General features: G+C 33.2%; 4 protein-coding genes across 15 annotated transcripts in view; 1 reads left to right on the top strand and 3 right to left on the bottom strand.

The window, feature by feature from the left end:
- The window catches only part of LOC139782163 (sodium-coupled monocarboxylate transporter 1-like), a 78,035-nt gene extending 65,026 nt beyond the window's left edge, over window positions 1-13,009 (bottom strand). For 2 of the 11 annotated variants that reach the window (XM_071721134.1, XM_071721124.1), the window contains exons 1-2: window positions 12,655-13,009; window positions 11,686-11,940 (exon numbers count right to left, since the gene is read on the bottom strand). In XM_071721134.1, coding sequence (XP_071577235.1) covers window positions 11,686-11,940; window positions 12,655-12,727 — 328 coding nt within the window. In that variant the 5' untranslated portion in view covers window positions 12,728-13,009. The other 9 variants (XM_071721130.1, XM_071721132.1, XM_071721126.1 and 6 more) reach the window with 9 other exon arrangements.
- A 150-nt stretch (window positions 13,010-13,159) lies between these two features.
- On the bottom strand, window positions 13,160-14,953 carry Prosbeta1 (proteasome beta1 subunit). The gene is made up of 5 exons (XM_071721136.1): window positions 14,716-14,953; window positions 14,031-14,098; window positions 13,824-13,955; window positions 13,477-13,751; window positions 13,160-13,410 (listed from the first exon to the last, which is right to left on the bottom strand). Exons 1-5 carry the CDS (start codon window positions 14,806-14,808, stop codon window positions 13,283-13,285), a joined length of 696 nt encoding a protein of 231 aa, XP_071577237.1. The 5' UTR covers window positions 14,809-14,953; the 3' UTR covers window positions 13,160-13,282.
- A 778-nt stretch (window positions 14,954-15,731) lies between these two features.
- LOC139782162 (uncharacterized) lies at window positions 15,732-17,602 on the top strand. The gene is made up of 3 exons (XM_071721123.1): window positions 15,732-16,116; window positions 16,227-16,464; window positions 16,542-17,602. Exons 1-3 carry the CDS (start codon window positions 15,755-15,757, stop codon window positions 17,250-17,252), a joined length of 1,311 nt encoding a protein of 436 aa, XP_071577224.1. The 5' UTR covers window positions 15,732-15,754; the 3' UTR covers window positions 17,253-17,602.
- Window positions 17,603-17,774: 172 nt separating this feature from the next.
- LOC139782154 (uncharacterized) lies at window positions 17,775-20,803 on the bottom strand. Of its 2 annotated transcripts, none has more exons than XM_071721105.1 (7): window positions 20,559-20,802; window positions 19,765-19,900; window positions 19,235-19,318; window positions 18,935-19,177; window positions 18,702-18,873; window positions 18,321-18,400; window positions 17,775-18,251 (listed from the first exon to the last, which is right to left on the bottom strand). In XM_071721105.1, exons 1-7 carry the CDS (start codon window positions 20,568-20,570, stop codon window positions 18,001-18,003), a joined length of 978 nt encoding a protein of 325 aa, XP_071577206.1. In that variant the 5' UTR covers window positions 20,571-20,802; the 3' UTR covers window positions 17,775-18,000. The 2 variants fall into 2 exon arrangements, with proteins under 2 accessions (XP_071577206.1, XP_071577207.1); XM_071721106.1 differs by having other exon boundaries at window positions 18,109-18,276; window positions 20,559-20,803.
- Window positions 20,804-21,860: the final 1,057 nt, after the last annotated feature.

Here is a 21,860-nt window from a genome sequence, read left to right as displayed (position 1 = left end):
ATATATACCGTTTTATTTTCAGGCTTTTATAGCCTGTTTTGCACTTCGGTACAATGCAAGGTTTTGTCATCACTTCAAATTACAGAACGCGTGCACGGTGACGAACTCGAGTCTGTGAGTAATCTCAAAGAGCCAGCTATGCTATCTGACGCAGTGTTGGGCATTAATCGATTAAAATTTTAGTTGACTAAAGTAATCCATTAATCACTAATCAAAATTAATCAATCATTATACATGTAATTGTAACTAATTTAATCGATTAATGATATTAATTGTTAATCAGTGCACAATTAATCAAAACAAAATAATCAATTAACGTTTAATCGTTGTATATAATTACGATTTATTAAATCATGATTAATCTAATCGATTAATTTAATGAAATTTAATCGATTAATTTTCGATTTTTGAAATTAATAATCAAAATCACTAATTCAATCACTGATTAATCAGTATATTGTTCTCTAGTTGAGAACTAGGCTAAGAATTAAGTTTACACATATCACATTAACATTTTATGATTATTTAATGGTTGTTGAAGCAAAAAGAAAAAATATTATATTTTGGCATTAAGTTTTTGTTTTTTAAATTTAAATATTTATTTTTACACGCGCTAACGCACACCTGCACTCAGTTTAACGTTTACAATAATCTTAAAATGATCTGAGAAATTAGTCCTATATTTTCATTTAACTTAGGGATGGGAGGGGTGGAAGATAGGGAAGAAAGTTTATGAAAAAATAAAGAAATTTCCGTTATATATTTAAGGTAATATATGTACGAGTAAATACATAGTAATGTGGATATTTTATCAATGGTAGATTCTCTTTACTACAGAAACATCTATTTATTACAGTATACTTATAGATTCTGTTCACTATAGAATAATGCTGATTACAAAAGTTTTATAGTAGCTTTTAATATTAGGGTTATGTGGGGTGATGTGCAACACTTTCACGTGTTGCTCGGAAAACATATCCAAAAATCAAATTCTTGAATATATCATGGCTGTATAATGTAGAGGAAGGAAAATACTAAAATTCTGCGTGATTAGATTTTCAAAATTTTAAATTTTTCCTAAAAATTTTTCGAGTCTTCAAAAACGTCTGTTTTAGCATTTTTAAATTTTCTTGGGGTGATGTGCAACACAGGTAAAATTAAGGTAAAAAATGCATGAATATCGACATCAATCGACTTAAATGTTAAATTTGGGCTTCTTAAATACAAATTAATCGAAATCTGCCCTGGTAAAAATTACCGTTAGAAACGGATAGAACGTGCATTCTATCCGTTTCTGACTGTTTTACTATGCGTTTCTCTCCCTGCAATTACGGATAGAAGCAGATGAAAAGTGTTGCAGATTCTATAAGACTGTGTACGCAAATACGGTGAGGAAGGCTAACTGCATCTAACTGATTCCTAACGGAACGGAACTTCTATCTGAACCTATGCGCAGACGAATTATGAATCCTATTCGTTTTTATACGTAGCCAATTTTGAATGTCTATCCGCATCTGATTGCAAAACCAGGCAGGATATCTATCTGCATTTGCATGCAATTATGATTTGCCCGCTCTATCCGTTTCTAACTGCAAATGCATTTTATTCATTTCTTATTACTGCAAATACATGTACATTGTGGGAGGTTTGTAGTCATCAGGTAGATTCTACCTTTAAACGCCAGGAGAAGGGATTCCTTTAGTTATGACACTGTAATTTTTCTGGTTGTCGCCTGACAGAACGCCTGCTTATATATTATGGCTGGTTGTATTTTAAATGTGAGAAACGCTTTCCATCATGCGCCGCCTAGCGGCGTCGTCGCGAAGATGCAGATGGATGCGGTATCCGCAATTACGGATAGATACCGTCAGCATTTGATGCGTACAGAATGCGGACAGAAATATACAGGATTCGTATCCGTAGTTGCAGACAAATTCCTATAGGTCGACATTGCGTACAGATGCAGATGGATGCGGTATCCGCAATTACGGATAGATACCGTCAGTATCTGATGCGTACAGAATGCGGACAGAAACAGACAGGATTCGTATTCGTAGCTGCAGACAAATTCTTGTAGGTCGACATTGCGTACAGATGCAGATGGATGCGGTATCCGCAATTACGGATAGATACCGTCAGCATCTGATGCGTACAAAATGCGGACAGAAACAGACAAGTTTTTCTATTGCAAAAGCTTATAGATGCTGTATGCCGATAGATTTCCATTAGATACAGTTATACGTCGTTACATTTTCTGTCTGTATTTGCAGATACAATAGTGCTGCTTACAGAAACGGATAGAGCTAGACAAGCTTGCAGTTACAGCGGATAAGATTCCGTTACATACCATCAGAAATTCTATCTGTTTCTAACTGTTTCTAACGGTAATTTTTACCAGGGTGGTGAACAAAATATTTCACTGTGTTGTAATCGACCTGAAAAAAAAAATCATTTTTTATTTGATTTCTTATTTATTTATCGCTTAAAAATTAATATAATGAAAGGAAAAACGCAAAAAACTTTATTTTTCATCATCTGAATCGCAGTTGTCACAAGTAAAATAGTTGCGACCTTGCATGTCGACACATTTCACATCATGTTGCACATCACCCCAAACACGCTATTTTGCGCGGACTGGCGTGACACCAACACAATGTAAGAACATCACAAAATCGCTTTGGATTATCAAAAGTACTTGAAAAACTAACAATATAAAAATATTTACCTATAAGATGACTAAAACCAATTCACGAAATCACTATGAATGTGAAAAGCAAAAATTACATTCAGCTCGAGTTTAACTCGCTTTTCGTACAGCAAACCAGGGTGCGTGCTATCTCGCGAGTTATTTATCTAAAACAAGGTACTGTCAACACAAACAGATGGCAGTATGCGGTTCTGTCAAATGTCGACATGCAGACCAGGAATCGGAAACGTTGCACATCACCCCATGTTGCACATCACCCCACACAACCCTACTCTTCTTTTGAACATATTATCCGACAATTTATGTGACTTAGGTAGGTTTGTCATTGTCGCAAATGAGAAAAGTCTTTCTACTGGAGCTGATGATGAAAGTAGCATATTGTATTTCATAAATACATTTTTTATAGCTGAATATCGCGGTAAAGAATATCAAGTTCTTCACCGCTTCATTAAAAAAATGTAATACTTGAAGCTCCATTTTTTATTTTATTTCATTTAAAAGCCTAAAAGTAGATGGAACACCAAAATGAAAAAAATTATTTTCAGGTGGACAAGTCTTTTGTAGTAATTCTTCTAATTCCATTTTTACTTCTACGTAGAAGAAAATGTTCCATCTTCTAGGCTTTAAAACGAATTAAAATCAAAAGTAGAGCTTCAAGTATTACATTTTTTTAATAATAGCGGTGAAGAACTTGATATTCTTCACCGAAATTCAGCTATAAAAAATGTATTTATGAAATACAATACGCCACTTTCATCATCAGCTCCAGTAGAAAGACTTTTCTCATTTGCGACAATGACAAACCTACCTAAGTCACATAAATTGTCGGATAATATGTTCGAAAGGGGAGTAATATTAAAAGCTAATATAAAACTTTTGTAATCAGCATTATTCTATAGTGAACAGAATCTATAAGTATACTGTAATAAATATAGATGTTTCTGTAGTAAAGAGAATCTACCATTGATAATATATCCACATTACAATGTATTTAATCGTATATATATTACCTTAAATATATAACGAAAATTTCTTTATTTTTTTATAAGCTTTCTTCCCTATCCTTCACCCCTCCCATCCCTAAGTTAAATGAAAATATAGGACTAATTTCTCAGATCATTTTAAGATCATTGTAAACGTTAAACTGAGTGCAGGTGTGCGTTAGCGCGTGTAAAAATAAATATTTAAATTTAAAAAACAAAAACTTAATGCTAAAATATAATATTTTTTCTTTTTGGTCCAACAACCATTAAATAACCGTAAAATGTTAATGTGATATGTGTAAACTTAGTTCTTAGCCTAGTTCTCAACTAGAGAACAATATACTGATTAATCAGTGATTGAATTAGTGATTTTGATTATTAATTTCAAAAATCGAAAATTAATCGATTAAATTTCATTAAATTAATCGATTAGATTATTCATGATTTAATAAATCGTAATTATATACAATGATTAAACGTTAATCGATTATTTTGTTTTGATTAATTCTGCACCGATTAACGATTAATATCATTAATCGAGTAAATTCACGATTACCATGTATAATGATTGATTAATTTCGATTAGTGATTAATGGATTAGTTTAGTCAACTAAAATTTTAATCGATTAATGCCCAACACTAGTCTGACGCAATGAGGACAACATAGGTTACATTGGCACTTTCAAACCGACATCCCTCGATAGCAGCGACACCACAAAAAGTGACTTCGATATTGGATTCAGTCACCCCTACCAATGAAATTCTATCGAGTTGAGAGACCTGTATGTAAGACCGGTTCTATGCCACTTGAAACGGTCTTCTTTAAAATATAAATATACTCAGTTTACATATTAAAGCCTGCTTATCTGATCTTTACTACATAATCCACAACACCTAAAAAAAATCGGACCTCGATATTTCATTTAATTATCGAGATATTCGACCTGTTACGTTTGAAATTTAACACCCTGTATATAGATATATGGTATCATAGAATTAATTACATACTACCTATTCATTATATTTTCTTTGTTAATAACTTTTTAATAAACAACGACCTCCAACTAAAACCTTCACAACATTACTCAAGGTGATGACCTTGACAACAACATATTTTAAAATTATGGAAATTGGGGGTAGCTTTCTACCAAATATTTACCAAAATCTTTGTTGTGACTCCGACAGTGATAATCGAGGGGAGTCCGAAGAATAATTTTCTTTTACTTAAAACTCTTGAAAGTGGCTCTAGGAAGGAATCCCCCGGGAAAAACGTCCCCCGGAAAAATTGTCCCCGAAAAAATCCCCCTGGAAAAAATCTCCCCATCCAAAAATCTCCCCGGAAAACCCCCCCGGAAAATATCTCATCCATAAATCTTTCGAAAATTAACCAACCGGAACATCTTGTCCGGTGATGTCTACTGTATTTGAAATTGTGTGTGTCATTATTTGTACATATTACACTTTGGAACCACTAACTGTTTGCTTTGTCTTGTGTTTACAAGTGCTATTCGCCGCCAATAATATCATTTCAAACAACTGAAGTGCGGTTACGTAGTATCGACAGCAGTTGTAATCAGTCTGTTTCAATTTACGCATATGATTCTTTGCTAAAATCAAAATTCTTCAAGGATAATGAGGATGATTTGAAAGGTTTCCTTGATTATTTTGAGCACACTTGGGTTGGTGTGTTGAATCGTCGTAGTGACGACGCGGTGCCATTTTTGACATTAATTTGTGGAACCACTACTTCTCGGTGATGATGGCTACTGCTCGTACCAATAATGCAGTGGAAGGTTGGCACTGTGCACTAAATTGGAGAGCAAATGGATCGCACCTTATGTTGTGGACATTCATTGAATTGATTCAAGCACAGCAGGGTCTCGTTGAAGCTCACATTGCGCGCGCGGATGCTCACGCTCCTGCGAATACAAAAGACAAAGACGCTACAAAGACAACGATGCGCGGTTGAAGAGTCTTGTTGCAACCTACAGTCGACAGGATGTATTATATTAAAATATTTAAAAAGTGTTGCTGCCAACTTGTCATTATAAAATCTGTTATGAGTTATCTGTTATTATTATTTATGGCCTTTATGATGGCTTTATTAATTTATTTGTACTTTGTTTCTTTAAAGCAGTGATTTGTCGATATATTGAACAGTCTTTTTTGTATATACATATTTTTCATATATATACACTTCTATGTGTTAGAAAGGATAAATTAAATAGATTTATTGTAATGTCAAGAATGAAATATATACATTGCAAGGTCCATGCGTGGATGTAGTAGGTTTCGCCCCCCTTCGGGGGGCTCCACTTCCACAAAAACTAACCTAACCCAACTCATTTGTGTAAATTTTTGATTGGGGCGATTTTTTTCGGGGGGGGGTGATTTTCCCGGGGAAATTTTTGTCAGGGAAATCTTTGGACGGGGAAATTTTTTCCAGGAGCTCATTTCCGGGGAAATATTTTCCGGGGATCAAATTGACGGTCACCTTGAAAGTAGACATGTAGGCGGGGGCCGCAGACGAAGCCCCTTCCCCGCATAAAAAAACTAATCTAACTCCAAGCCTATTCCGACCAAATTTTAATTTCAAGTTTTTAGAAATAGGCTTAGAATTAGATTAGTCTTTTTATGCGGGGAAGAGGCCATTGGTTTTATGCCGCAGGGGAAGCCCCTTCTCGAATCCGCTTACATGTGTATACTTTCAAGTAAAAAGAAATAGGTTACATATTCCCATAAATCTTCAAATAAATTCGGTTTGTGAGCACTTCAAGTTATCTACAACGCGTCATAGACGTTTCTCAAATGCACACATCACGTTGTGGACAATAAAAACGTCTACACACCGAAAAAATATCTCATTTCAGTATTTGGACGACCAGCATTGTCCACAACACGTTGTGGATATTTTTTTCGCTCACTGAGCAATTTCGGTGTTTGGGCGTAACATATAGAATTAGTAAAAAGTTTCTTTCTATTTCTAGAACTATACCTATGTTTACATTGTACATGTCTCATATTACATTGTATTACATAATATAATCCATGCAATGTATATCTCACTGTTACGTTTGTAAGTGACAGAATATTTACAACTTCTTTATCTTCTTATCTAATCTAATGATTTACTACCATCTAAAAATAAAGTAGCGAAGTCATAATAGAACAATTACGATTTGATGGAAATTTCCCATAAATATCTGTAATAAAAATTAATTAATGAAATACATTGCTAAAAAAAAATTAGGAAATCCCTTTTTCTCAATAAATTTTTGTCCATTTTTAAACTGTAATTACTCAGCGAATAATTAACATTAAAAAAGTTAACATAAAAAAGGATTTTACAGGGCAAACTCTCTACTATAAGGTGCTTTTGTTCAATTTTTACTCAGGTTAATATTCAAAGGCGTGGTCAGCTTTGAATAAGGACGTATTTGAGATATCCAAAATCTTGAAATTTGCAGTCTTCCACCACCTAACAAAAAAATTGGCGCACATAATCATTGATACCATCTCAAAGTACAAAGTACTTGGCCCTTTTAAATGAAAAAAAAACTTTGTCCTACGCCGATTATTTAGCGAGATATCGCAATTTAAAGTAACCCCTGTTTTTTTATAATTTCAGCACGATACCGCCGACATTTGCGTAACCTGATGTGCACCACGGAGAGGTTGCCCGGTCGGATTTTGTACATCATGTATGTATGTGTATACATGTAGAGGTTTTTTTTTTAATAAGAAGTGTTGCCACCTTTTCACCTCGCGCAATCTTGATCTCATATTGATGCATTTTTTTACATCAGAAAAGGCACTGCGTCAAATTTGGAATGAAATTTCTCAATCTGATGTAGAAAAAAAAGCATCAATATGAGATCAAGATTATTGCGCGAGGTAATATGGCGAAGAGGTGACAACACTTCTTATTTAAAAAAAATCTCTATATGTACACACATACACACATGTACACTCCATACACGTACACATACACATACACATACATACACGATGTTTGCAAAATCCGACCGAGCAACCTCCCCGTGATGCACATCAGGTTACGCAAATGCCGACAGTATCGTGCTAAAATTATTAAAAAAAACAGGGGTTACTTTAACCCTCTAGCTGCATACGTGGGTCTACGGCGTCCGTGTCGAAACAACATCTGCTTGTAACTTCAGAACCGGCAAGCCTGCTCTTCCCTGCTATCTGGCTCATCCCTTTAAAAAAAGTAAGTAGGGGAAAGAATCCAAGGACCCAAAGTCGCTTCGAAAGATAAACATATCGCTGAATGCCGAGCGAGTCAAAAATCTCGCACGGACGTCTCAGACCCAGGTATACACTCGACATAGTCTTTATCTGTCAGTAACAATGTTGCAATTATTTATGATAAATGTTGTTTTTGGTCAAAACAATGTCCCTTTAAAAGATTTTGACAAATAGTTGCTTGTTTAGATAGTTTAGTTATTCCCAAAAAATGAAATTTCAGACGGCGGCCGAAGCTCGGTGGACAAATTTTTTTTCAACATATTCTACATATTAAAGATAAAAAGATAAATACGTTTATTGACTCCCCTCAGGGTTGCAAGGCGTTTTGTAGGGATGTTCCCAACCCTTTATTCAATTCTCATCCAATACTATCCTTCTCCTCTCACTTAACCCTTTGGACCAACGGCTTAACGTCTCTTTCCGAAACACGGAGCCCAGTTTGCTCCGTACAAGAGCCTATCTTGCACGGAGGGCGCAGCTTTCGGAAAAACTTTTCCATGTTTAACATGGCTCTAGTGGACTCGAACCTGGTTCCTCAGATTACGAGTCTGGCGCTCTACCACTAGACCACACTGCCGCTTTCATATTCTACATATTATATTACATAAATTTATAATAAATTATTTAAAAATATCATATATGCCATATTATATATAATTTTACCTTTAATTTTTATTTATCAACGATTTTTCCTACCTAAAAAGTACCATTTTTGACCCTCCTGAATAATTCAACTTTTTTGAAGATATCAATGTGCATTATTTTTTTCTTGAACACTTAGCTTTGAAGTAAAAAACCTTAAAAGAATTTTTTATACTGCATAGAAAAAAATTACAAAATGGATTTTAAAAAAAAATCCATCTTTTTTCTTTATTCTTATTCAAAGTTCATTAAAAATGAAATATTAAATAAACGATGTTTATCAAAATGACTATAAAATCATCAACTACAATGTTGACAGATGTTTTGTGAATTTTTTCAGATTTTTTAAAATACTTTAAGGTAGAAAAAATAACGTCGCACGCGACAGACCCACGTATGCACTGTCAAGGTCCAAAAAAAAGTATGCAGTTGGAGGATTAAATTGCGATATCTCGCTAAATAATCGGCGTAGGATAAAGTTTTTGGTAAAACTTCGGATCAAGGGCGACCTCACCGATTTCAATGACCTTGATATATGTTGTCAAGGTCATGACCCCGAGTGACCTTTAGAAGGTTTTAGCCGGAACCTACTGCCTCCACGCATACACTTTTCGCGCGAGACCAGTTGTCACATGGGTTCGTGGCGTGCTTTACGAGCTCGTTTATTGTATATCGCCACAAATATTCACACAGATGATCGACTAACTTATCTTGTTTAATACCACCTCTACTTAAACGAGCTCGTAAAGCACGCCACGAACCCATGTGACAACTCGTTTCGCGTGGAAAGTATATGCGTGGAGGCAGTAGGTTCCGCCCCCCTGCGGTCACATGGGTTCGTGGCGTGCTTTACGAGCTCGTTTAAGTAGAGGTGGTATTAAACAAGATAAGTTAGTTGATCATCTATGTGAAAAGAATTGGAGGCGACCCATTTTATGTATTACTAGATGACATAAAATATGTGTATTCAGGAAATTAATAGAGAATATATAATCCCACTCGGCATGTTATGTTGCTGAAATATTGAAATATTCGGAAGCAATGCAGAAACACTTCATTAACATCTCACTTGCAACTATACATCTAAAATATTTCAAAAATGTACCTGCACCATGTTTTTTGCAATATTGCATTAACAATATGTCTGAAATCTTTCAGAAAGTTGTTTACAATATTTATAAGTTTCTGTAATATTGCAAAAAAAATGTAGCAGATGCAATATTTCAGAAACATTTCCAAAGCACTACAAAAGCACTATTACGTTTACTTTGCACGAATAATATTTCTGTAACATATCAAACGCAACACCGCATCTAAAATACCTGTGAAAAATCTCCGAAAGATTGCGTCGGTAATGAAAAATTGAATTGCAGGCAGTGAATTTTCTACAATATTGCGGGAGAAATATTGCAGATGCAATGGTTTAGAAACATTTCTGATACATGATAAAACTATTACTAGCGTTTGCATTGCACGCGTTATATTTTTGAATGTTTCACATACAACATTGCATTTGTAATATTTCCGAAAAGTTGCTGACAGACTTTAGAACTTATAAAAAATTAAATTTATTATTATATAATTATTGCATTTTTTCTCTTTTATTAAGAATTTTCTGACATTCCAAATTTTGTCATATGGCATTTTTAATATAAAATATAAAATATTTAATAATATTTAATATAAAATAATATTCGACGCTGACTGGCAAAAAAGATTTATTCGTATATCTGTATTGTTAATATTGTTATGCGATAGCTTTATGCTCACCAAAATAAGCAAGTATAAGAAAGAAAGAAGCGTCAGAGTCAGAGGATCGCCACTACCCTGTTCGATCATCGATGTCAAGCGACAAGGCGCCGGTATACTACTTGGATGGGTGACCGGTTGAGAGAGCGGATTTCTTCGGACAAACGCGCGACGGCTATACGCACATATACGGCTTAATATATTTTTTTTTGTTCCGGTAATAAAATATTTTATTTTTCACATATCAACAAATAGTTTTTGCGTCAGTAAGAAAATTTTGTTTGCTAATACGAAACATTTTTTTAGTGTAAAATGTATTTGAAACATCTCTGAAGTGTTTCCGCAATATTTCGTAGATATATTTGAGAAATACTTCATAACATTGCCGAAATCTTTCAGCATGGTCGCATTTAAAATAATTGCGGACATTGAAACATTGCCGAAATGATGTAGAAATGGTCGTGAAAATTTTCTGAAATATTAATGAAAGATGTAATATTTCAAATGGAATTTTGCAGAAATGCCTCTGAAATATCACATGCCGAGTGGGATGTTTCATTATGTATATATAAACGAGCTTGTAAAGCACGCCACGAACCCATATATGTGGCACCTCGTTTCGCGTGGAAAGTGTATGCGTGAACTATTTCGACATATATATTAGTCATTTATGCCTTCCAATACTCAAAATAGCTACTATATTTTCCAAACTTTTTTTTGTTAATAACTTTTTAACGAATAACGAGCGACGGCTAAAACCTTCTGAAGGTCACTCGGGGTCATGACCTTGATAACATATATCAAGATCATTGAAATCGGTGAGGTCGCCCTTAATCTGAAGTTTTACTAAGTTTTTTTTTCTTCTCCATTTGAAAGAGCAAAGTCGGTACTTTTGAGATGGTATGAATGATTGTGTTCGCCAATTTTTTTATTAGGCGGTAGAAGACTGCAAATTTCAAGATTTTGGATATCTCAAATACGTCCTTATTCAAAGCTGACGCCTTTGAATAGTAATCTAAGTGGAAATTGAACTTATTGAACTAAAGCACCTTAATAGTAGAGAGTTTGCCTTGTAAAACCCTTTTTTAAACTTTTTTTACGTCAATTATTCGCTGAGTAATTACAGTTTAAAAAAGGACAAAAGTTATAAATTTACTGAGAAAAAGTGATCCCCTAATTTTTTGAGCAGTGTAAATAACAAATGTCAAGAAAATTGTGTTATAAAATCGTACACTCGCATGTATGTATATATGTATAGTTTCTACACACATATACGCTTTATCCTTATAAGCTATTTGCAATATAGAAATAATAGTAGAAAAAGGAATACAGTTATACCTGATATAAAACTAGCTAGCAGACTAAGGCTGACAGGAAACGTTGACATGTTCCTCCCACCAACCAAATACTCATCCTCGCCCGAGGACTTCTTTACGAAGCCAAAGTAAATACCGACGATGCCGCACATGACCAACATCGCAGCGAATATGATGTAGTCTGGCATACCGAAATTCTGCATAGACTCGATGATCTCCTGAACGGTGGGCATTTCTGGCGCCCATTTCGCTAAATCCAGATCGTTCAAGGTGCCCTCTGAAGTCATCTTGTTTACAAAACTAAATCTAATATGATATACTGAAGGGATATTTTGCTCCCGAGATCTTGGAAAAGAAATGTACAGACGGCGTCATTAATGCCTTCCACCTGAAGGCATAGTACATGTAACGTGCACTATAGAAATCCCCAGAACACAGCTAGGAAAGCATTAATGACGCCGTCTGTACAAAACAAATATTTTGGTCTGGTGATGTTTTAATCTAACGCTTCTATCAATATTACAGAAGTAGTAGCAGTTATGCTATTGTCTATCACGATGAATATGCGGGATGCTCACGATAAGATCAATGGAATATTTTTTGCAACTTGCGATTCGCTATATTATCCTGTCATGTTTAATTATCTATACAGTAAAATTCAAATAATGTTGTAATTATTTATTAAAATTATAGTCACAATTGTGTTAATATTTGACAAAACATTCAAATAAGCTTATTTTGGGATCAGTAAAACAAGATTAAAAGATATGACGAGATAAAAAATAAAATTTCAATGAAACTCTTAGATCGGCATTGTTTAAATAATTTGTAATTTTAATAACACAATATTTCAAAAATTAAATTTTCACAACTGTTAATAATGCGAAGGTAATTAGGACGAATTGGTTTCCGCTCGAATCGGTAGCTAAACGAGTATGACTGGCACACGCCGAGAATGGTGAATCTATCGCGGAAGCCAAGAGACGACTACCTTGATAAAGATCACGCGAACTGTGGCGGAACCTGAGAAAGAGTCCGGAGCGTCGCGCCGCGATTACGCGCATCACGATAGTGTCATTGTGACAATCTTCTAATTAAACTGACAATGGGCACAAAGTACGGAGTACAAAACGAACGACTCGGTATACCTCGCAGCTAGAAGACCGGCAAGTGGATAATATGACCTAAATTTAGTATAGTGATACAGATATATGTTTAGTTAAATTGAGAGCCGCGATTCCACCACGAATCTTTCAGTATAAAGGCAGTCTCTCATGTAAAAACATCTACAAATATTCCATAATCGGAATATATAATATGATAATAATACCCCAATATGATCAATGCGTTACGTGATTTATGCAACTTCTAAATGAGTAGCATAAATTAATAATCAATTAAAAACTTCCAAATAATATCGCTATATTTTGTTACATTGCGTTAAAATAAAAATATTGTATTCCCAAGGGTGAATATCGAAGAATAAAAGAAAAACATCGAATTATAATCTTTTATTATAATTAGCAAATGCGGCATGTATCTCGCATAAATATATACCTTTTAGAAATATATGTATACCTTACATTAAACATATCGCGACAAACATATTGACATAATCTTCACCCTTCATAAAAACGCGGCAATTCATTACCCAGTATGACTTTTCTCTCAATTCCCTTCTCTGTGATCACACCAGTTCGTATCACACCACCACTGCTACCATCACGAGCCATGGCTAACGCAAGTGCTGAAAGAAGTGTTGAAATCATTAGTATGTAAACTGTAGAATCTTAACAATCTTTCGGATACTTACTATTCTCTACCAGTTTGAGACACTCATTTTTCGACATATTGGGTTTGTATTGAGCATCCACATATCCATATACATATGTCGAGCCGGAACCCCCAATCGAGATCGGTTGTCTCACACACATACCGCCTATGGGAATGCTGTAGACCTGACCACCTTTCTGCTTATCCCATCCTGCAACTAGGATCCCAGCCATTAGGGAATCTCGGTAGTTGTAGCATATTTCACGGAATACATTGGCAGCAGTTTCTACCAAGGGCTGCATTCCAAGCTCCATCCTGAAAAGATGGTACATCTTATCATCAACAAATAGATGCAATAAATTTATAGAATGTCCTTTGATATCTTACTGATGCAATCCTAAGTGATAAGCTACAATGTCAGCAATTGCCTGAGTGTCTGCCGCTGAGCCAGAACGGCAGCAATAAATATAATCTGTTACTCTCGTCAATTTATCGGCAAAACGATTGGAGACGTAAGCTCTAAAAAAAATTATGTAAGTTTACATGAGGAATTGTGATAGATAAAAATTGCTTCGCCAAATAATTATACTTTACCCCGTTGTACCCCTAGAATCAGCACCTATCACCACGCCACCATTAAACTCACACGCCATGATTGACGTCTGCAAATAGAGTGTAAGACAGCTTTAAACATTGCATCACTTAACGTAAAAAGAGTAATTGTGAATTCATAAATTAAGGTAAGGAAACATGTAATAAACCCATAATCTTCTTTGCAGATCTTTGAATAAAATTTTCTAAGTGACAGAAGACTGTGCAAATATGAACCACAAATATGTATCCTACTTATAAAAGCTGTCAATCTTGTTGTTTTGTTCAATTGTTTATCTATTTCTGAGTCATGTTTTTTCAGATATGACAATTCTCTTTCCTTTATATATATATATATATATATATATATATATATATAATAGTAAACATAACATGTTTATTTCTATTCTTTACTTTCGAAAGTAAATGTATATTCACTAGTATTTACTGAATTCTATGCTTTCATTATGCACATATACTTCGAAGTATATTCAAAAAATATTTAAAAGTATCAGCAAAATCAACTTTTTAAAACAAATAATTATATTTCAATAAAGACAAATATTTTATGAAATAAAATATTTGTCTTTAGTTAATCTCATAAAAATATTTTGTTTCTCAGCTTTGACTTGTCAGATCGACTTTGCAATGTCATTATAACCTAAAACCGTTCATTCCAGCAACTCACCCCTGTGCTCTGTTCTGAATTAAGCCAATCTGGTATCATATATTCTGAAACATTAACTGCATGCGGTTGAAGGATATTGTTTACATAAGCCATTTTTGCAATTCCTGACAAATTTAACTGTCAAATTTTTTCAAACTTCCAACTATAGCCACACTTTTTGTGTGATGACCTTCCTTCCTTCCTTCCTTTTTGATTGTTGACTCCAATGGACTGAAGACTGAATGGACTCCAAACTCCAAACTCCAATGGCTTCTGCCTATGGTGAAAGAATACAAGAGGTGCTTTATTAGTTAAGGGGTCGACAGGAGTACCGGTGGAGACCTCTGTCGGGTTGGGTTAGCTGCGAGTCCGTATTTTATTTATTTTAAGAGCCAAAATGGAAAATCCGGTTCTGTACCGGGTTGCGGCTGATCTTATTGATTAAAACGAGCATAATTTTAATGAGATTCGTTAATTAATTCGGCTAAAATTTGGGAAAAACGAATCCGTAATTCCGGCCGGCCGACATGTCGTTTTTCCCTAATTTTAGCCAAATTAATTAACGAATCTTATTAAAATTATGCTCGTTTTAATCAGTAATGGCGTTTTCGATTTGCGACTCAAACCGACTCGGGTCGCATCAAGGTGCGATTTCACGATGACGCTCGACGCTGGATTCGAGCGTCAAATCTGGTCACGTGATAGATTTCTTAATTTCCGCGTCGAGTGAAAAAAGCTAAAATGTGTTTAGGGCCGGTATTCATAATCGGTTCTTATATTTAAGACCGTCTTAAGTACAATCTTAAGATGTCATGAACCAATCACAGAGCCGTATTAGCGTCTTAAGACATTACTTAAGACGGTCCTGAAATAAGAACCGACTATGAATACCGGCCTAGGTGCCTTTTCATGGGCGTCAGTTGACGCTCATTTTAGCGTCAAAGTGGGTCACGTGACTAAAGTTGGCGCTACATTGTGAAAGACTCATGAAAAGTGTCTGACTTTGAAATTATAGCGTCAGTACCTAACCTAACCACCGTAATCACCGTATAAATTAATCATGTCGTTTAGAAAGAAATATGATATGTGGTTACGCAAGTGTGCAAAAAAAATATCAGAACAAAATCAACGCAAGAAACTTTTAGTAACAGTTCTGATAAACGAATTACAGAAACAGAAAAGAAGAAATTATCGTAGGAAACGTTATTGGGTAAATCCAATATTCATAGAACGATACAATCATGGATTTTACCACGCAATCTTTCCTGTTATTATTTTGGAAGAAGCACGATTCAGGAATTATTTTCGGGTGACTCCTACACAATTTGAAGAGTTACTAATTTTAATAGCACCATTTATTATGAAGCAGAAAGTCATTCGTAAGCCTATATCTGCAGCAGAACGACTATGTTTGACATTAAGGTTAGTAATAAGGTTATAGAATTGATTTTATTATATACTTTTTATTTATCTTATCTGTACATAAATTTTTTTTCTATAAATATTAAATTGGAATTTTTTATATTGATTAGGTTTCTAGCTTCTGGTGATTCGATGACATCTATGTCATATCAGTACCTTATTGGATTAACAACTGCGAGTAACATCATTGAAGAGACATGTGATGCTATTTGGAATTGTCTGCAGAAGGAAGTACTTCCCTCTTGTTTGAATGAAGATAATTGGCTAAACATTGCTGGTGACTTCGAGACAAAATGGAATTTTAACCATTGTATTGGAGCAATCGATGGGAAACATGTTCTTCTTCAGGTATATTATACATATGTAAAAATAATATATGTATAATGTAAGGATAAATTATATAAATTCTTGAAAATTATTTTCAGTGTCCAGATAATGCAGGTTCTGCATATTTTAATTACAAACATAGCCATAGCATCGTATTACTTGGAATTTGCAATGCAGATTATATTTTAACCTTTGTTGACATCGGAGGTTATGGCCGACGCAGTGACGGTGGAATCTTTAGAGATTCTATAATAGGTCACAAATTCAACAATCGTGAAATGAATTTGCCAAAACCAGCATCTCTTACAATAAATGGGCCACCTTTACCTTACGTGCTTGTAGGAGACGAAGCATTTCAGTTAACAGAATACTTACTTCGGCCATATCCTGGAAAAGGCGTTTTAAATCAAGAACGAACAATTTTTAATTACCGTCTTAGTCGAGCCAGAAGAACGATCGAAAATACTTTTGGTATTTTGGTCAGCCGTTGGAGAATTTTAAAACGACCAATTATTTGTACCGTAGAAAAATCCATGAAAATTGTAAAAGCTATTGTATGTCTGCACAACTTTCTTCGTATTCAAGATATCGGAGTAAACCAATATGTTGATGACACACTTGTTGATCAAGATAGACCTGATGGGTTTGTTGCTGGTTCTTGGAGAGAAGACATCGAAATTAGCGCGTTAAGAGATATTACTACATGTGGTAATAATAATAGTACACGAAACGCAATCGAAATTCGTGAGAACTTTTGCAATTATTTCAATACTGACGGAGTTGTACCATGGCAATTTAATAATGTTTAATTATAAATATTTTATACGGGAAACATTGCGTTAAAAAATCCATGATTATAACGTTCTATGAATATTGGATTTACCCAATAACGTTTCCTACGATAATTTCTTCTTTTCTGTTTCTGTAATTCGTTTATCAGAACTGTTACTAAAAGTTTCTTGCGTTGATTTTGTTCTGATATTTTTTTTGCACACTCGCGTGACCACATATTAGATTTATAATAACATTTTCTGATTTCTTTTTTTTTTATTATAACACTGTATTTTTTAAATAAAAATGTAAAAATTAATAATTGACAAATATTTAAAAAATTGTAAACATTGGGTTGGAATAAAATAAAACCTCTGATAACCAGTTATTCAACTTAGTTTATTTAGAAACATTTAAATATTTATTTAAACATTTTAAAAATTACTAAATGTAAATATATTATTTAATAATTAACATTGACCATAAAACAAAAAATAAAATATTCTTATATTCAAGTAATGCACTTTATATAAATTTGAATTGCTTTTCGAAAAAAAAAATCTTATTGTATGTTGCTTTTTATATAAAATGTTATTCATAAATGTTTTCATAAATATATTATTATTAAATAATATATTTACTAAATGTAAATATATTATTTAATAACAAACAATGACCATAAAACAAAAAATAAAATATTCTTATATTCAAGTAATGCACTTTATATAAATTTGAATTGCTTTTTGAAAAAAAAATCTTATTGTATGTTGCTTTTTATATAAAATGTTATTCATAAATGTTTTCTTGGATAATTCTTTCATACGTTAATTGTAATATGTTTTGCATTAATTCTAATCTAGTCTTTGGTGGCATTTTCTGTAATCTACATCCCACTAAACTTAAAAAAGAATCTATTTCATCAGGTTCTGGTGGTGGAGGTAGGGTTATATTCTTTTCTTGACAAATAGCGTCCGCAACTCTCTCTATCGCATCTGTCGACCCATCATTTCTTTTCTTCTTTTTTTCTTTACTGGAATCTAGAATATAAAAAAAACATATTTTCTTAATTATTTTTAATATAATAATTTGACATGGTTCAACTGTACCTGTTCGGATGCTTTCTGCATTATCTTCATCATCCATTAACGATAAGTTTGAATCATCATTATTTATATTAGACACCGTGCTGTAATATTATTTAGAATTAATCAAATACTTTAATATATATTGTCATATAATTATTTAATAAATTTAATAATTTAAATTATTTAATAATTTAAATAGTATTTAAATTATTTAATAATTTAAATACTTATAGAAAAGTTTATGTTTGTTCCGCCAATAGTTGATTAACGAGAAATCTATTTTTATAGTCAACAACGTTTGGCTATTAGTGTCGTGACAAATCGACTATTGGTTTTGGTCAGATTAAATGTCAAGACGTTTTCGATCACGGGTTTTGGTCTTTTTTAAATATTTATGCTTACATTTTTTGAAGACAAGAGTCTTTAAGGAAACTCATCGAATGATAATGAGGCCATTTTTGGATTGTGTCCTTCCTAACAGATCCATTCATTCGTTGTTCTGATTGTATGATTTTGCGAAACGTATCATGCAATGATTTGAACTTTTTTTGCGTTTCTTCTGCACTTATTTTACCTACAAAGAATATAAATTTATTATTTTGTTTAAATATTTTTCATATTATTTTTATACTCACCATTTAATGCCAAAGCTATTTCTGACCATAACCGTTGTTTTATTGTAGATTTGCGTTGTAGCAAAGGTAAAGAATAATCCCACAATGGTGGGCGTTTTTGCACTTCAAGAATTAAGAATTCCACATCATCAAAATTTAATTTGTTTCCTGCGCTATCATTTAATTTTGAACGTTTGTTAGATATTTGTTTTACTTGTCCAGAAACTTTTCGTTTTCCTTTTTGGGATATGTGTACAATATTATCTAAAAAAATTACTTTTAGAAAGATGATCTCTCTATTTAAGATTGTTTTTTACTTACTTCCACAGTTATCATAAAACGGCTCATCTACTAATTGTTCCACGTTATTTATATTGCTTCGTCTCACAATAGTTGTGCCATCATCTAAAAAATATTAAAAATATTAATATTTGTTTCAGTAAATATAGAAAGAAAATAAAAATCATATCATATTAATCATATATTAAAATTTTTGAATAATTATAGTTACAAACATTACAGCACATTGTCTAACATAAATATAATATTGTTTAACATTGAGGATGATTCAAACTCATCTTTAATGCATAATGAAAATGATACAGAAAGCATTCAAATAGATATAGCTAAAACATCAAATTATTTTCAATAATTGGAAAAAAGCTTTTTTATATTATAGGTTTCAGTGAAAAGAAAAAAGAAAAAAATGATGTTTCTACAAGTGCAATAGAAAGAAAAATAGATGCTATATGTAAAAAAAAAAATATAATCTTTTCTCCTCCATCCAAACTTTACACACACATACACTCACACACACACATACATACATACATGCATACATACATACACACCTGCTAACGGATAAAAATATAAAGTATTTGGATCAACGGCATAAGAACTGTATCCTTCTAGGCAACTATGCTCTGCAATATCCTTTTGATTGCATATCTGTTCGCATACTCCACATGTTTGCACAAGTTCACAATCCTAGAAATAAAAAATAATGTATTTATTCATCAATTCTTTTATTAGATGTAACATTTTTTATTATATATTTACATATTTTTATTACATATTTACAGACTTAAAAATATGTTACTTATTTATTAAATATGCAGAATGTATATATCTCCTCAATATAAACAAAGCTTCATATTGCAAACTTTGATGAATATCTTGATTGATGAATATGATGAAAGGATGCACAGCATTGTAATATAATATACTATTATTTAATAAAATAACTATTTATCAAACTGAATTTAAACATATAACATAAATATTAAACATATATATTACATATATATATATATGTGTATAACATAAACTTATAGGATAATTAAAGTATAGACATTGCATTAAATAAATACAATAATGCCGATTCTCTTTGATAAACTTTCTAACCTCAAAAAGTAACATTTAATTTATTACTCTTTTTATAGTGTATTGGATAACATATTTATTATTATTTTAATATTCTACACATCACAATATGTAATAATATGAAATTTCATCCAAATCAAGGAGGAGATGTATATATTTCTCTGCATTCTCATTTTATATTTTGCCTTTAATAATAAAAAAAATCATTTATTAAAAATAAAAGTTTAAATTAAATAAATAACTAATATAATATATTACTTACATCGTGTTCCATTTTGAATCAGGCACGATCAGATACGATGCAACACGTATGTATATACCAGCACATACGGCCACAGTCACGGTTTGATGCTAAAGCTGAGAAAATCCAGCTTTCTTTGCTTGACGCTAGCGTCAAATCGAAATCACGTGATCACGCGATACGCTGAAACGAGCGTCCCATGAATTCGCACCTTTTAGCTTTGGCGCTCGACGCTCATTTCAGCCAATCCAGTGGTTAGGTTATATTTCGCGTCCCTGTGAATCTATCACGTGACCAGATTTGACGCTCGAATCCAGCGTCGAGCGTCATCGTGAAATCGCACCTTAAGGGTGAAATCACACACGATACGGGAATCAGCATGCGGGACAGAGGATGCGTGATTCGAACAGCCAATCAGCGCTCTTCCGCATTTTTCTATCCCGCGCTAATTGGCTGTTCGAATTACGCATCCTCTGTCCCGCATGCTGATTCCCGTATCGTGTGATTTCACCCTTATGCTGAGTTTCCGCTGAGCGCGTCACGCGTCGCGTTATCCAATCAAAACGTTCAATTTTATTACATTACAAATAATGTTATAAAATGGGATATTTTGATTGGTTAATTAGGAATGTTTGGTGTAAAACTCGGGGCAGATGGCGCCATGGCGTCCAGTCCTGTCATGGCGGCGTCACCAACACTAACTCAATATACATGTATGTGTTGGTGTATCTGTGAACACATCCGTGAGATATAAGGTCTGTTTTCTGTTGCTGCACTGCTGAACTAGTGCACTAAAGTGCACTAGAGTGCACTAGTTCAGCAGTGCAGCAACAGAAAACAGACCTTATATCTCACGGATGTGCTCACAGATACACCAACACATACATGCCCGAGAAAAAATGATTAGATATAATCACATATGATTATATAAAATCGACATTAGATATAATTAGATATAAAAAATGGCCCGATATAATTGTATATAATTGTATATAATTATATATAACCACATATAATTATATAACCATATATGGTTATATATAATTGTATGTGGTTATATGTAATTATATACAATTATATACAATTATATCGGGCCATTTTTTATATCTAATTATATTTAATGTCGATTTTATATATAATCAGATGTGATTATATCTAACATAATAAATATTTTATATATATTAAAAAAGAATTTTGTTAACTTCGATTAAGGAATAAAGCATTGATAAATTTAGTGTATATTTTTTCAAAAGCTAGAATCAAAAGTGAAATGATTTACATATAACTTGGCGCTGCTTGGCGTGAGATACTGCCGTGTCTCTT

This window comes from Temnothorax nylanderi, unplaced genomic scaffold, assembly GCF_030848795.1.
Source record: "Temnothorax nylanderi isolate EJ_2023f unplaced genomic scaffold, tnyl_v1.0 TNYL_tig0392_pilon, whole genome shotgun sequence".
Lineage (NCBI taxonomy): Eukaryota > Metazoa > Arthropoda > Insecta > Hymenoptera > Formicidae > Temnothorax > Temnothorax nylanderi.
Note: the sequence above shows the minus strand (reverse complement) of the source record. Positions and strands in the feature narration are given on the sequence as shown.